The sequence below is a fragment of the Pezoporus flaviventris genome, unplaced genomic scaffold (genome assembly GCF_033815535.1).
Source record: "Pezoporus flaviventris isolate CSIRO_AGI_PZ_B2104156 unplaced genomic scaffold, CSIRO_AGI_Pfla_v1 ptg000023l, whole genome shotgun sequence".
In the NCBI taxonomy this organism is placed as follows: domain Eukaryota; kingdom Metazoa; phylum Chordata; class Aves; order Psittaciformes; family Psittacidae; genus Pezoporus; species Pezoporus flaviventris.
Window position 1 is genome coordinate 3,270,108 of NW_026892571.1, and position 17,239 is coordinate 3,287,346.

The window sequence follows — 17,239 nt, forward strand, 5'->3', positions numbered from 1 at the left end:
TCTTATTCTGTATTCAGTAGCTTGTAGGGATTAACAATAACTTGCATTGACTTAGAGTAACTAATTTGTGTCCATTTTCAAACTGCATGTGACAGTAGAATATTCTAATTTCCTTTTGGAAGTATTAGGTGCTTGATTTACTGTTTCGTTTCATTGCTCAATGACTACACATCCTAAAAGACAGAGGAATGAATAACTGTGATCTCCAGACTTCTGCCTGTTGTTTCTCATGTTCTATGAGCTCCAATACAACTGCACAGAAATGGAAGCAAGCAAATAAGGTGAACTAACTCACCAGAAAGGAGGGGGGAGACAGGCTAGTCATAGGGGAATTCACCATCAGTTCTTGATGCAATGTAGTATTTTAGTGGAAGCTCCCAAAGGAGTTATCAGCTGCCTGGTCTGTGATACTTGAGGGTCGATATGAGAGAATGGCTTCCCATCTTGTCCAGTACTACTGTGTTTTAAATACTCCTTTGACGTTTCTTTTGGCTCAAAATGCTATAGTTGTTTAATTAAAATTTGTATTTTAATGGCCTAAAATTGAATCTAAAACTAAAAAGGGAAAATATTTAACAGTACTAACCACTTCCTTTCAACTAATTTTTAATATTGCTAAAGGGTTTCAAAGTCAAAATGCATTGCATATTTTAAGAAATATTATTAATTTCATAAGATTTCAGTAAACTACTGTTTAAATCTTCTGTTTTCTGGGGGAGTACATTGGGGAGTGGAAGATGGTGTTTCTTATGAAGAAATGTAATCCTATGTGTTCTGTGTTTGCAAAAATGGATAGGACAAAACTTCTATTATTTGTCTGTCAGACAAATGCACCTATCTGGACAGAAAACTACATAGACAGCAGTTTAATTTGGAGATTAGTCATGGTTGTTCCCTAAATGCTCTTGGAGAATAAATGTTGATATTTTTTGTTCTCCTTCAACAGGGAATATTTCCTAAATCTTTCATCCACATCAAGGAAGTTCCTGTTGAAAAGAAAAGGTATTGAATGTTTTATTACACTAAGGATCTTACCTGCTGAAGAATGAATGACTTTTAAGGCATTTACGTGCCTTAACCATGGTAACTATAATATAAACCTGTGAAATTCAGATACTCTTTTTCATTTTCATTGTGTTAGAATTTCTTCTCTTTCTAGACATTCAGAAACTATAATACCTGCTGAAATCCCTTTAGTTCAAGAAGTTACCACTACTCTTTGGGAATGGGGAAGCATCTGGAAACAGCTCTATGTGGTATGACACTATTGCATTCTGTGTGTGGCCTGGTAATTAGTCCTATTCAAGCATCTTGAGGTCTTGTTCGATTTGGTGTCTTTTCTTAGATGCTTACTGATGAGGAGTAGTGTAACTGCATGTTTTTAGTTCAAACCCTGAGTATCCTGTACATGATAAACTTTTCATAACTGCTCTTTTTAGAGTTGACAAGTTTCAAGATAGGAGTATTAAACATGACTAGAATTCATTTGAAAAAGATTCACCAAGTTCTCGAATGTTACAACAGAAGTTGTTCTAATGTGTATTGGAAGCGTATAGCTATTAACGACAGGCAGTTTCAAGAAGTCAGTCTTTTTACTTTCAGATCTTAACCTACATCTCTTAAAGAAAAACATTTATTTACCTTTTTTTCATCTTGGAGAAAACCATTTTTTTTCCTGTGAGCACTTTTACCAATACATACAAGCACAATGAATTTGGAGGTATTAGTCAAAAGGGCCACTGCATCAGCATCTGTGTTAATTGTGAGTAAGCAGCCTCTACTCATGGTGGTCTTTTGCATATGCTTGTAGTGTCCGCAGTGTCGTCTGGAACTTAGAAGTGATAAATGCATTATTTTTGATTTATCTGTTTTATCTTTCTTGTTGTAACCCTACATTAATCTCTACTGATTCTAGTGACTTGTTTAACCTAAGCCTGCTGGCCAAAAAGTCATCAAGTGTTGAAAGCATCAAAAGATAGTGAATTCCCTAGTACCTGGGTAGTCTCTTCTACTAAACTGTTTCAACGACTTGCACTGACTGCTCCAGGATCTCAGCCACTGGATTTTGCTTTTTTTCTCTGCTGGGGCAAAGAAATCTTGACTATGGGTGGTTTTTCCTCATGAATATATTTCCTGAAACTTGTCACTTCTGAGTCTTCCTCTTGTTAACGTCAACGATTAAAACTTTTAATGTTTCCGTGATGACACTGGAACTGCTTTAGTGACTTCTGTGCATTCTCCCACTATTCTCTTGAGTATATTCGTACCACAGCGTTCTTATCAGTATCTCATACAGACCTAAATTGCTTTCATAATGTTTTCCCCTGATGAGACTCAGTTCATGAATTTTAAAACAGCACAATTAAACCCAAAATAATGCAATTCCCTATCCCCATACAAACTATTTACATTTAGTGGAATTTCTTTGTGGTCGCATGGAAGGTCCTGTCCTTAAAAATCTGTGGGATGAGAGAAGGAAAGAAGCCAGGGCTAGTACTTAGCCTAATTCTTGCTCCTACAATTACTTAGCATTAAATAGGACACATCCTTGCATTGTCAAGACCAATGCTTTGCTTCAATGTCAAGTTTGAAACCTACTGTTTTCTTTTCTATCTCAGATGAATAAGAAGGAGCAGTTCCAGCAGGTGCAGTCCATGATGTATGACCTCATGGAGTGGCGGTCACAGCTTCTGTCCGGGACTTTGCCAAAAGATGAGCTGAAAGAACTCAAACAGAAAGTCACCTCCAAAATTGACTATGGTAACAAGTAAGTGGCATACATTCCTTCTGGAAAACGTGATTTATTTTAGAGCAGCCAGCTAGAACAGAGATGATGATCAAGTTTTCCTCTTTGCAGTTTTGTAACTCATTAATGCAAGATGTAGACAAAATGAATCTTCCTTTTCAAACTTCTGCCTGTTATTCGTGTGGTTACAGTAACTACCATGTTAAGGCTTCTCATAACCAATTGTTATTGCTTTTTCAAAATAGTCATTTATTTAACTACAGACATATGAGTTTGTCAACTGTAAAGATTTGAGGTCAGATAACTGGTCTTTGTACATATATAACATCAGTGTACTCAGGACCCAAAACGTTTCCAACTTTCACAAACACAGCTTACCACCAGTAGTATTGGCTACCACTTCAGAAGTGTTCAGGGAGGCCTTAGTGTGGTGGATGAATAGCAAAAGTCTGAAGTGTACAGAGCCTTTGCTAGAGGCAATGCAGCACCACCCTCATCCCAATTTACTTAGGGAATTTCCAGGCAAAACTCTGGTTCATAGAAGTGAAACTATCAGGGATAGAATAGCTATCTGACAAAATGCTTTGTTTCTTGCCAGTGAAAAGCCACTGCAATACAACACATTTTAGGTAAAAATGGGGTTATCTAGGGGCAAGATATTTAAAATGGCTTGGGGTTGTGTAGAGGAAAAGTGCAAGTTGGGTAGTATTTGTAAGTGTGAGAAAGTGTGGGTTTGAGTTGTGATGTGTGAAGGAAACATTGTGGGGAAGGAGTAAAGGGGAATGACAGTGGAGGCTGAATGGGAAGAGGAGATTGAACATCAAATCTGGAGAGGTTGTGGGTAATCATGTAAGGTGATGAAGATATCTTGCAGTCTGATACAGACTGCTTCAAACAACATTAACAGTGACAGAAGGGCAGCCAGTGCCTCTAGAAATTGTGAAAAACACTGTCTGGCATGAAGTAGTCTGATTTTGGAGAGTCATGGAAGAGTGAGATCCTGGATAGGCAAGAAGGGGTATCTCTTGACTGAGGTGACACTAAGACACTGTGGACAAGAATGTGTAAGGACATGTGGAGGTAAGACTTGAGGTTTTTAAGGTGGGGGAAGAGTGGAAGGAAAAAAGGCATGATTTGTATGAAAGCAAGAAAGCAGAGCATAGTAGTTAAGTAACAGGACTAGGAGGCTAGGAGAGCAACAGAAAAGCAGAAACCACCAGAAAAACCTCTAGGCACCTTGATTGCAAAGGTTATATGTTAAAAAGCGAAAGAGATGAAGGCTTTGAAGTCACTGAACATGGTGAATCTACTTTATATGAGAGGCATTAAAATGCTTTTTTGACGTTACTTTAAATTCCCAAAATGTATAAATACTGTACAACAGCTTGAAAAGAAAATCCCATTGGGTTAATATTTTCTTCAATGAAATGCTATTACATGTATTTAAACCTTGAAGCAGCTCCTGCATTCTATATCTAAGCTTTATTTTCGTAGAAGGAAATAATCCTGCTTTTATGCCCTTTGTATTTTCACAGAATACTTGAGCTAGATTTGACAGTTAGAGATGAAGATGGAAATATTTTGGATCCAGATAAAACCAGTGTCATCAGCCTATTTCATGCTCATGAAGAAGCAACTAATAAAATCACTGAGCGAATTAAAGAAGAAATGGTAGGAATGACTGGTAAACTTAATCAGTTGTACTGGATTTTCATTTTGGTTTTACCTATTAAAGGGTTGAAGGTAGTAACCTACCATGAAAGCCAGTGGAAACTTTTGCCTCTGACTTAAGAGTAGAGTCACGTTCATTTGTTATAAATATGGCAGAGCCTCAAACTGATTTATCTGCATTTATGCACTAGATTCAGGCTGTGGGTTAGGATGAAAGACTGTTCTAAAGTGGTTTCTAAATCAATTATTGGGTTCCTAAATGGAAATACTTTTCCTCATTCTATCTGTGAGTTACTGAGTAGGCTGATTCACTTAGTGAATAGTTATGTGCTTGGAATTCAGCCTGCAAGCTATGAGTAACCAAAGCTTGCTTTTAGAAGATCTTGTGAGAAGACTAATTGTTTGCTGTATGTTGCTTGTTAGCTAGTGTGATGGAGTTAAAGAATTTAAGCTCATTAAAGAGGGACTCAGGTGAACTCAGCATAATCTTGCGGACACCAGAAGTTAGCATGCCTAAGCAAAGCTGATGAGTGCATACATTTCATCTTTTACAATGCAAAGGTGACTGCTCTTCCTTGACCTTTCTCTATATTAAATCTGTTCAGGGATTTGTAAGATAATTGAGTTCTTTCCTGGATTCATAAGAAAGTAAACTGTAATAAAGCAGGTTTGGGACTGTGAGAATGAAGACCTTAGGCTCACTGTAGGAGAGGATCTGGCTTGAGATCACCTTAAGAACCTGAACATGCACAAGTCCATGGGACCTGATGAAATCCATCTGCAGGTGCTGAAGGAGCTGGCAAATGAAGTTGCGAAGCCCCTGGCCACCATATTTGAGAACTCATGGCAGTCAGGTGAAGCTCCCAATGACTGGAAAAAGGGAAATATAACCCCCATTTTCAAGAAGGGGAAAATGGATGACCTGGGGACTACAGAGCAGTCAGTCTCACCTCCGTGCCTGGCAAAATCTTGGAGCAGATTCTCCTGGAAGGCATGCTAAGGCACATGCAAGCACAACAGGGTGCTTGGTGACAGCCAGCATGGCCTTCACTAAGAGGAAATCCTGCCTGACCAATTTGGTGGCCTTCTATGATGGGGCTATGGAACTGATGGACAGGGGTAGAGCAGTTGATGTCATCTACCTGGACTTGTGCAAAGTGTTCGACACTGTCCCACACGACATCCTTGTGTCTAAATTGGAGAGACATCAATTTGATGGGTGGACCACTGGGTGGATAAAGAACTGGCTGGATGGCCGCACACAAAGAGTTGTGGTCAATGGCTCAATGTCCGGCTGGAGACCAGTAACGAGTGGTGTCCCTCAGGGATCGGTGTTGGGACCACTCTTGTTCAACATCTTTATCGCTGCCATGGACGGTGGGATTGAGTGCGCCCTCAGCAAGTTTGCCGATGACACCAAGCTGTGTGGTTCGGTTGATACCCTGGAGGGAAGGAATGCCATCCAGAGGGACCTCGACACGCTTGTGAGGTGGGCTGATGCCAACCTCATGGAGTTTAACCATGCCAAGTGCAAGGTCCTACACCTGGGTGGGAGCAATCCCAGGCACAGCTACAGGTTGGGCAGAGAAGAGATTCAGAGCAGCCCTGAGGAGAAGGACTTGGGGGTGTTGGTTGATGAGTAAATGAACATGAGCCGGCTTCAGTGTGCGCTCGCAGCCCAGAAACCAACCGTATCCTGGGCTGCATCAAAAGGAGCGTGACCAGCAGGTCGAAGGAGGTGATCCTGCCCCTCTACTCTGCTCTTGTGAGACCTCACCTGGAGCATTGTGTGCAGTTCTGGTGTCCTCAACATAAAAAGGACATGGAACTGTTGGAACAAGTCCAGAGGAGGCCACGAGGATGATCAGGGGACTGGAGCACCTCCTGTATGAAGACAGGCTGAGAAAGTTGGGGCTGTTCAGCCTGGAGAAGAGAAGGCTGTGTGGAGACCTCATAGCAGCTTCAGTGTCTGAAGGGAGCCTATAGGGATGCTGGGGAGGGACTCTTCATTAGTGACTGTGTGTTCAAGGCCAGGTTTAGTTTGAGGTGTCCCTGCCCATGGCAGGGGGTTGGAACTAGATGATCTTAAGGTCCTTTCCAACCCTAACTATTCTACAATTCTAAGCAAAACACCTAACTAAAAGAAAGTTGGGCCGTTGTGCCACTTGATTAATGCCCATGACAAATCACTGGAAAGCACCTTGTGAGTTGTTCTCATCAGTGTCACTGAAGAAGTCTTGTTTCCCAGACATCAGAATGTCATTAACTGACAATATAAGGAAAATGAAACTTAGTAGTCTGCAACAGATCATGTTGACTTGTTTTAAAAATGCGTAAAAAGAGCTTTAGGACATTGAACAGTAAGTAGCTGTTCCTTGGTGGTTAAAGTGGGATGTAGGTAAAACTTGGAGTCTATTTCAGAGTCAGTGAACGTCCTCAGCTGTGTCCTTATCTCAGCTGTTATTTGTTTCCTCTTCAAAGAGGTGCATTTTCTGTTGCTAGTGCTCCCAGCGTACTGAAACCCTATCATAATGTGGATAGTAGGCTTTCTGGTGTATCCTACTGCGTTCAGACAACATATCTTCCAGACTTTTAGGCTTGCCTCTGTAGGGAGAGCTTGATGCATTTTCTCTTTACAAGTGATAGTAATGTAGCTAACTCTTTTCCTTCTTCTGTGTAGTCAAAGGATCAACCAGATTATGCATCATACTCCCGAATGTCTTCATCCCCCACCCACAGTCTGTATGTCTTTGTGAGGAATTTTGTTTGCCGAATTGGAGAGGATGCAGAACTCTTTATGTCGTTATACGACCCCCTGAAATCAACAGTTATAAGGTAAGCTTTCTTTTTATTGCAACAGAGTAGCAAAAGGACCTAGCCAAAATAAAGCAAAATAGCTGCCAACATGCTAGTAATACAGAGGATATGTAAATGAAAGGAAGAAAACCCAAAGGAAAGGGAAGTGTGGGCAAATGTAGTTGTTGGTGGCTATTAAAGAATTCCGAGGTGAGGGATCCCAAGTAGGTTGATGGGAAATTCCTGGGCTAAGCATTTCAGAATTTTGGGGAAACCTGAGAACACTTCAAAGCTAAGTGATTATTCTTGATGGGTGTCCAGAGTGAAGTACTGAAATGGGGTGAAGGGGACAAAATGGAATTAATTTATAAGTTCAAAGATAGATTAAGATTCTATTGAGTATTCCTGTCAAAAAGATTATGATCACAGTAATGCTTCTTCCAAAAAAGGTGCCATCCTGTCTTGTGTTCAAAGTATTTGTATAGCATTCTTCTTGTCTATTTAGTCTGGTATTAGATTTAAGCACTCACCAGAGACTGCTGTCTGTTATGCAACCTTTGTTACGTACTGTGGGCTCTGATGTACTGTGAAAGGGAAGAATTTTTAAATCCCATGACAACAAGGTATTTATCTTCGAAACAGTGAGAACTACTTGGTGAGATGGGGGAGCAGAGGCTTTCCAAAGGAAATTGATATGCTCAACAATCTTAAAGTAGTATTCACAGTAAGTGTTCTCCCATTTATCTTACTTGTATTTGCAAATTGGCTTGTCTTTTCCCTGTGGTCACTGTCAGAACTCCTGAAGATTGAGCAAGGTGAAGAAGGAAGCAGAAGACATCTTAGCAACAGAACAAGATGACCAGTCACTGAGTGCTTTAAGGCAGTGACAATGCTTCAGTGACCTTTCTTGAAACCAGTTTGCTGCCTCCCAGATTTACTGTTTCCTTTATTATTTTTATCTGCTGTACCTCTTGATTGCTACTGTTTACTCTGTGTTTCTTACCTTGTATTTTCTTCAGCCTTTACACTGTCAGGTTTTCCATCCTTCTGTGGGCTCAGTTTGAGTGTGTTTGGTTTTTCTTTTGTTTTTCTTTTTTTAAATCCATTCATTACTGAGACTCTATTTATTAGTGGAGCTCCCATTTAGATTTCAGAACCTACTTCTGCCTCAACTGATCCTTCAGTTCTTTTTCATTTGTATCTTAGGATCTTGGAAATAAAGACCTTAGCCGAGACAAAATTTATCTAGTTTGTCAAATAGTCCGAGTTGGAAGGATGGATCTTAGAGACAGTAACTCAAAGAAGTACACACAAGGACTAAGACGGCCCTTTGGAGTGGCAGGTAACTGATGTCTCCTGTGCTGACTGTATCTGAGATAGGACCCAAGTAATACTTGTCAACGCTGGACTGTAGTATTCTGACATGCCTTGATAGGGTTGATATCAGCTGTCTTCCATGTCTGATTTTTTTAAGACCATAATGGCTGCACATACATTAGCATTTTCAGGTCAGAAATGTGCTTTTGAATTTATTTTCCTAATAATTCATACTTACTGCTATGCAGCGCAAACCAAAACAGTGCTAGAGGATAGTAACAGAATTCTTTGCAGATGAAATAAAACCACAACTGTGTCCCAAGAGCACCACCAATGCACTCATACCTGTATTCGTGGGATTAGACCAAAAGTAGTCTGAAGTAATTCTCCCTTTACACAATGTCATGTCTGTAGTGTGGACTTTGTGCTACATGTTCTGCCCCTAAGGTCTACCCCTATTGGGCTGCACTGTTTGCTAGTGGGATAAAAATAAATCCATATTTAGCTAGAAGCACAAGGACATTAATGTACACCATGCAGAGAGAAGAGAAGCTATTTTGTGATGCTATTATATGTTTTGATGATTTTTCTGTTACTCTTCTAGTTATGGATATTACAGATATCATAAAAGGAAAAGCTGAAAGTGATGAAGAAAAGCAACATTTCATTCCCTTTCACCCGTAAGACAGTCACAGATACTTTTTTTTTTAACAAACAAAAATATTTCTATGTTTTTGGCTGTAACAATCATGAAATGTTTCAGAAAAAGTAGTTTTTCCTTTTAATAACTTCATGATTTAATAGTGCTAGTGATTTAAGTATCTGTTTAAGAGGCATTTAAGACTTAACAGGGGCTACTTAGTATATTAAATGAAGGTATATTTCTGTGAATGTGCTCCTTCAGACAGCTGGTCCTGTTTAACAAAACCCGAGTAAAACAGTTACACATGCTCAACAGAAAGCTTTACGCATATGGATGACTAGTACTTTATGCATGATTCTGGCTTGGATTTGGGAAAAATCTGTTAAAAATTGGGTTTCAGTTAAAAAGTAGTTGAATTGTCACCCATTAACTGCCTTTAAAAGAAATGCCAGGCCAGCTGCCTGACAATATGATTATGATACTTGCAGATCAAATGGAGACATGTCAGTATCCACTGGAAACATATTTATGCATTCTACATAACACTGATGCTCTGTCAATCAGAGAATAAATTTAATTCTGCAAGACCTGTGCATGATGCACTCTCCTCTTGTTTCACTTGTTTAAAATTTGATTCACCACGTTTGTTATGTAAGAATTTGTTTCTCTTTGCAAAAGTAGCTGAAAATGGTTTAAGTTCGTCAGGCTTCTTATCAGGGAAAGAGGACTGGAGCAGCATGTTGGTGAATGCACTCACCTTGTGCATGCCTACAAAATAAGCTTTCATATCGTCACTTTGTCACAAAATGCTGTTCGTAAACTTGCTGACTGGATCTTTTTCACTTCAGTGGATACGCAAGGTGGATGTTAGTGGTCTGCAACTGGGAGTGACAGTTATGAAATTACAGAGTGTAACACAGTAAGGTGAAGTACTGCAAAGTGGACTGAGCCTTTTTGTCACTTCTGTTCTGAATGGGGTTCCATATATTTAGCACTTATTCCTAGTAGAAATTATTGTTTCTCCCACAGGGTAGTGGCAGAGAATGACTTTTTACACAGTCTCCTAAGCAAAGTCACTGCATCGAAAGGGGACAGTGGCGGACAAGGTAAAATAAATTTGTTTGTTTGATTTTAAGTAACAAGGTATTTTTGTCTAACTTCATTTTCGATGGTTTACCTTTTAGAGAGGGTCTGTTAGAGCTGTATCCCCACAATGGAGGTTGGTCAACTTTGATGGAAGTGAAGCAACAGGAGTTTGTGGCAGTATCTCATTTAAATTACTAGCTACAGTGTTGAATTACAGAACTTTCAGCTAAATGAAGTAGAGGAAATGAGCTCTTATCCCAATTTTGATGGGTGTTGGAGGCAATCATCTGAAGACAGATTTTTTTTTCCCTTTTTTTTTCATTGCCATGAATGTAATCTTTGTCGTTGTTGTTATTTTTCTCTCAATAGGTCTCTGGGTAACAGTGAAAATGCTTGTTGGAGATGTGATTCAAACTAGAAAGGACTATCCGCATCTTGTAGACAGAACTACAGTTGTTGCTAGAAAGCTAGGATTTCCTGAAATCATCATGCCAGGTAGGAGGTGCTTTGTTCTGTAATAGGAATAGAGTTCTTTTCTCCCATTCCCTCAGGTAACGAGCATCAGTTGCAGTCTTATTTACTGATTTCTGTAATGGGTAACTCAGAGACCCCTTTGCATTCCCTCTTCACGGTAAGTTTTGTTCCAGTGTTAGAGGCTTATATAAAATACTTAAATTCTTGGAAAGTATTTTCTAGTACTGAAACAGAAAACCAAAATTATGACAGACAGGGATAATCCTAGCTGGTACATAGCTTTTTTTTTTTGCTTCTAAATAGATTCTGGTGGATGCTTACTTGAATTTTAAATTAACCTTATTTTTATTGCAACTTATCACTGTCATTTAGTAATAATAAACATATGAGTTCACCATCTGTTGGGGTTTTTCTTTTGATTTATACTTTCCAATTCAATTTGCAGTCTGTAGAGCTCCTTTATGAAAACAAACAAAACCAGCACAACACAACCCATGCCTCCCTTCAAGTCAAATCTCGATTCCTTTAAAAGGCGTATTGATTAGTTCAGAGGGGAAAACATATGAAGATTCCTCGCAAAAGAGAGCTGTAGAGCTAACAAAAATGAGTAATGGCCTCGTCAGCCACCTCACCAGCAGGTGTCAGTGCAGGACGGTTATTGCCTCGAGTCACTTTGAGGATTCTCATTTGGTTCGTGTCACATCGCAGTATCTGCTTAGCTAAGAATAACAGCTGAAAAATTAAGTTCAGGAGGAGAAAAATTGATTTTTATCTGTTTCACCGCAGAAAAAGTGGTACTCGTGTGACACTCAGGTGACCCCGTGCTCTCACAGCTTTTTCATTGATTTTTGTTAACTTTTCAATTTCTTGCGTAGGAGATATAAGAAATGACATTTATATTACATTGCTGTATGGAGATTTTGATAAATACAATAAAACAACTCAAAGAAACGTGGAAGTGATAATGTGTGTCTGTGATGAAGAAGGAAGAGTGATGCCAGTAAGTTTTCTTTTTCACGTATGATGGACATAGATACATGAGTTGCATTTTAGAAGTAACGCTGCATTTTCTATAAAAATACCTTTGTACAAAACCTTACAGTTCCCCCACGTGTGACATCTTGTGACTGATAAGTTTCATGGTGTTTAAAGTGGCGTATCTATTAAAGTCTTATAAATGTCTTGCATTAAACTGTACCAAGAAAAACCATCGAATGACCTATTTTAGCTGTGCCAAGGAACAAATGCTGTTTCTGACAAATCTGCATCTCCAGGGTTTTTCTTGTGGAAGTTCCCAGAGGAATGCAATTTGCCTGTTAAAATGTTAGAAGTACCATTTCTGCTATATAACAAACCAATGATTTGTGCCAGGAAGGCTGTGTCATTGTCCCTTGAAGGAAGTACATAGACAATAACTAAATTAGTGACAACAGAGGAGCATAGACACTGTGCATATACGACATAAATATTTACAGTGTGTTTTTGCTTGTCTAATTGCATTTTAAGGAATGTTTGCCCTTTCCTGAGGGTGTTTTAACACAAGGGGGATTTTTGGCCTTTCCTTTTCTGAGCTTTCATTAAATAAGTATTGTGATCATTAGGGTGGAATCATAAGGACACTTCTTGAGATGAAATGAAGATGGAGTAACTCACTGTGGTTCAGGACTTACTAAAATGGGTTTATGAACTACAATTAAATGCTTGACCTTAAGGGTATCTTTAAAGCTTGAATGAAGAAAACCCTAAACCCATGTAATGCTCGGAGTCCACATGACAAATTGTAACCCTGATTACAAAACACTATCTATGAAAACACCTAACCACATGACTTGCATTTAGAGACGTTAACTTTGTTAAATTGGCTTCAGCGATCTCTATTGACAGGTTATATGCTTAAAACACATATACCAAATATTTCTTAACGAAATTAACCTATTTGCAATGCATTAAATATTGTATTCCAGTGTTATACATGTTCAGTTCTACAGGAGCATCTTTTCTCCAAATGCTAGGAGAAAGTGGATTTGTCACTTTGTCTACAAACTGAAATACATGTTCAGTTCGTGCTTGCTTTCTGTGGGTAATATGCCTTAGATGTGTTATGGCAACAGTTTTGAGAACTTAATTGAAATGCTGTTAAATGCAAATAGTAACAGAAGTAACTGATTTTCCCTTTTAGCCTAAAAACTCAATGAATTCAACCCATGAGTTCGTATTAATTTCAGATTTTCTGATTATCCATAGATCAAAACAGGTATATGTTCACTAAACAGCAGCCGGCTGGCTGTGCTTAGGTATCAAACTAGTTTCAGATGAAGAGCTAGCACAAGATTTACTGTTGCATGTAAAAGGCATTGTGTTCCAGGTGAATGTCACAGAATCATTCAAACAAGCCTCTTGGTTGTGCTCCATTCAATGATTTGCACAAGTTAATCAGCCACTAAGCACTGTTTCTTCCCTCCTTTTGGTAAGAATGCTGTTTGCCTGGGAGCGGGGGACAAACCCGTGAATGAATACAGATCCGTTCTCTACTATCAAGTCAAGCAGCCTCGTTGGATGGAAACATTGAAGGTATGCTGTAGATACTTTCCACCTGCCTTTTCCTCTTCATTTCTTTTTACCTCACACAGAAAGTTGCATGGCATCAGCTTTTCCTGAAAAATAAAAATCGTTCCTGACTACAGCTGTAAGGACGGAGCCTTACTCATACATCAGTTGTCAGATACATGGTTACTGAGGCTGAAAATTTGGCCTAGAAAACGATGTTAGGATTTTGTTTAGCAAAATAAATGAGGTCCTCTTAGATAACCTTATGTCCTAACATGGCTCATAAAGAATGAAACATTGCATTTGTTCTATTGCAGTGACAGCATGCGGAGCTACAGTTGCATGATTAAACCCACAAAACTCCCAAAGAAACAAAAACCCCATACAACCCATATTCCTTCTCCCCACTATTGTGACTAGAGGGGAAAAAAACCTGTCTTGGATATCTTTTAAGGCACACCAGTAATTATCTGGATTTAAAGTCTTTGACTGGAAAATGCTCAGAAGCTTCCAGCACTTCTTATAAAGCACGTCTCAGGCTTGCTAGCAACTATGATTTTAAGATGACTGTGGAAAGCAATATTGTCATGTATGACGAGTCCATAATTATTACACCAAAGTGTGTTGCTGAGATTGGGCAGCGCAGGGAGGGAACGGAAGTTGGAACAGAAACTTTTTTGTTGCTTTGAAAACATTGAGCCATTCTGGTCATTGCTTACTGTATTAGTTTTAACCATTAACAAGTAGTTAATATGAAGGAGTGTTATGCAGTGAGGTTTTTAAAGGGAAATTGCGAATGAACACAAGGGAATACAAGTCTAAAGTTTCAGAACTGTAAACATGATAATGTGAAAGTTTGTTCCCATTCTTATGCAGTTGAGCTTTTTTGTTATGTATTTTTTATAATTATACCTAAATTTTTCACTCAAATTTTCATACCTTTTTCACCTGTTTATTAAATTGGTTGTCAGTTTATATGTGTGAAATAGAAGTTTTGCAGAGCATAATTTGGTTCAGTTACCAGATAATAAGGCTGCAGTGTGCTTATTTTCTGGTGTACAAGCACCTGTGTGTTTTAACTCACTGGTTCTTTGGTGGTGCTAGACTTTGAGCAAAGTCTAACAGGTAATTGCTTATTAGCCAGCACTTCTGCTACTGTGAGCAGGCTTGATAGTTTTAAATGGGCTGTGGAAGGCATGGAGCCGGCAGAAGCGATGCTTATTTGGTCTAAAATAGGAGCTGGTTGGATGTGAAACCAGCTTCTGCCTCCCCCATAACTCTACTTGTTATTTTCTGATTTTAAAAAAGGTAGCAGTCCCTATTGAAGACATGCAAAGGATACATCTGCGCTTCATGTTCAGACACAGGTCATCTCAAGAGTGTAAGTAGGGAATTTTACTTTAGTGAATATTCATTCATTAATTTATTAATTTCAGTCAACTGAAAATATTTTTCTTTGTAGCTAAAGATAAAGGAGAAAAGAATTTTGCAATGGCCTACATAAGGCTAATGAAGGAGGATGGAACAACTCTTCAGGATGGCACCCATGATTTGTTAGTCTTAAAGGTATTGGATCAATTTTTTTCTATCCCCCACAACATCTTTTTTCACACTGTTGTCCTTGACTGCATTGTGTAATTTCTTAGTGAAGAATTTTCTAATATTCTGTCAAAGAGAAATACGTTTTCATCTGAACAACAAAAAAATATAATATAACTTGTTCCATGGTGAGTAAATGTTGCTTCAAATTGTAATTAGGCAAAGATGGTTTCTACGCACAGTGAGAAACAGCTACTCTTCCTACTGTCTTCATGGAAGTTGTGCTTTTGGCCTTCCATAGTATAGAGGAAATTATGCTAAAGCTCAGTACCTGGAAGGGGGAGAGGGGGAGGGAATTGTTTTGATTCATTTAGAATCTTTGTCACATGAATAATCAGGGAATGCAGTCTTAGAGAATTGGTTGGTTGAAACTGCTCTGTGTAGCTACTCAGGTACAAAAGTGACAGTTTCAGGAATCTGATTGAAATCACTTCCAATACAGAAGAAATTTTACTGTAGGTGTTAGTGATCTTTTCTATGAGCTAGTTTGCCTTAACATTAATGGCAGTCGAGATGCATATGAGTAGATCAAGTAGTTTAGATAGTGCAACAAAAGTTTATGGCGGTGTAATAGTATTTATTTTCATTGCTGCTAACATTGATAAATACTTAGACCATAAGGAAAATAACAATCCTGTTGTATGACTGTGTGGTTAATGTTGGCTATGAAATTCCAATTAATTAATTTCTCATTGATGCAGTAATTTTTCCTTAAGTGACGCCATAGATGAGAAATGCTAAATGGAGTTGACCCAGTTTGTTTGGGAGACTTAGACAGATTTTCTGACATATGTTTGCCTATTCTAGTATTAAGAACAGTAACTGTAAACTCTAAAAGTTTCAAAGAGTCATACATCTGGCCTCTCAAAATAAGTGATTTGAAAACTGAAGTTTAAACAGTATACTTTATTTTTACTGCCTTCAGGCATTGAAACTTTTTGAGAGACTTTTGGATCAAAATGTCAAGCCTTTTCCCTTTTTTCTGTCTGACTTGTCTCAAAAAGAAGGAGTCAAGGTTTTCTTTGGGTTCCAAAAATTCTGAGAAGTAATTATTTGGCAATCTTCATACAATCCTAAGAGTTAGTAATCCTGTCTTGCTGCATAAGGATTTTGCCGTTGTCTGTCTAGGTCTCTATATAGTCAAATTGAAATCTTACTTCTTGTCTGAATAGGAAGTAGTCTGCACATCTACACAATTGGTCACAGAACTACAGAGTATTTTTCTAGATCCTGGTTTCTGCAGTTCCTTGTTTATGCACAATTGTAGACAAAGGGTCTGCAATTGAATCAGATCTGTGACAGTGCTTTAGGTTTAAGTGGCAGCTCTTAAACTCATTGGGGGAATTTTACTGAGCAGGGTTTCTGAAGAAGAATCATATCTCTAAGCACTGAGTATATTTTTATTGTCTTTGTCTAAAGCTGCTTTCCTGTCTGCAGGATGAATCAAAAGTTGAGATGCAAAATAATCTGGGAGGGCTGTGGCATGCAACTTGATGAAATAAAGGGTGAAAAACACCTGTTGGCTCTCTGGTTTTCTGGCATTTATTCTACTGAACAGCATAAAATCTGCTATACCTTTGTCAGTTACTGCAGCATATTGTGTAATTTAAATACAATCTTACCATGCTCTGATATTTGATAGTGCTGATGTTCTTTCCCTATGCTGTCTTATTTTCTTCTTGTATGCATACATCATAACTGTGTTGTGTGTATCCTGTGTACAATCTTGAAGGTGATGCTCAATAGTCTATTGCGTTTTGTAGCTACTGACGTTTTAATGGCAAATCAGCTCTTTTACTGTGATGCTGATGTCACACCTCATAGTTTCTTATTGCACCTAAAAAACACATACTCTTTATAACTTCAATGAAGCATTTTCCATGTGTGTTCATTGCAGCCTTTCTTGCTGACTAGCATTGGCTCCTGGTTTACCTCTACTGAGTCACGTTGGGACTTAGGTATTCTTTGTCTTTTAGTCCATGTATTTAAGCCCGTAGGAACAGAGCTTTTTGTTTATTTCCTATGAAGTACAAAATAAATCTGATTTTAAATCCAGTGTGTGAAATATGTAATAAATGCTATGTTGCTTTTCAGGGGGACAGTAAAAAAATGGAGGATGCTAATGCTTATTTGACGTTACCTTCTACACGTCAACACATAGAAAGTAAAGGAGTGACCATAGGCAGGAACTCGAGTATTGCAGGCGGGCTTTCAATAAGCTCACGAGATGCATTTTATATTTCAACTCTTGTTTGTTCTACAAAGCTAACTCAGAATGGTATGTATCTTCTAAGCAGGTAAAAGCTTTAGAAAGCAGACATTTGTGCAGATGATAAATCACATCTTAAATTTTATTGTCT

The 17,239-nt window shown here is 38.6% G+C and overlaps 1 protein-coding gene across 3 annotated transcripts in view; it reads left to right on the plus strand.

The window, feature by feature from the left end:
* Positions 1–17,239, plus strand: part of DOCK2 (dedicator of cytokinesis 2) — a 168,386-nt gene that overhangs the window by 13,063 nt on the left and 138,084 nt on the right. For 2 of the 3 annotated variants that reach the window (XM_061456407.1, XM_061456404.1), the window contains exons 4-18: positions 947–1,002; positions 1,142–1,256; positions 2,619–2,767; positions 4,282–4,417; positions 7,098–7,252; positions 7,856–7,937; positions 8,420–8,555; positions 9,135–9,210; positions 10,203–10,279; positions 10,629–10,754; positions 11,609–11,733; positions 13,206–13,304; positions 14,589–14,661; positions 14,743–14,846; positions 16,974–17,157. In XM_061456407.1, the coding sequence (XP_061312391.1) occupies positions 947–1,002; positions 1,142–1,256; positions 2,619–2,767; positions 4,282–4,417; positions 7,098–7,252; positions 7,856–7,937; positions 8,420–8,555; positions 9,135–9,210; positions 10,203–10,279; positions 10,629–10,754; positions 11,609–11,733; positions 13,206–13,304; positions 14,589–14,661; positions 14,743–14,846; positions 16,974–17,157 (1,693 nt within the window). The remainder of the gene's footprint in view (positions 1–946; positions 1,003–1,141; positions 1,257–2,618; positions 2,768–4,281; positions 4,418–7,097; positions 7,253–7,855; positions 7,938–8,419; positions 8,556–9,134; positions 9,211–10,202; positions 10,280–10,628; positions 10,755–11,608; positions 11,734–13,205; positions 13,305–14,588; positions 14,662–14,742; positions 14,847–16,973; positions 17,158–17,239) is intronic. The other variant, XM_061456405.1, reaches the window with a different exon arrangement.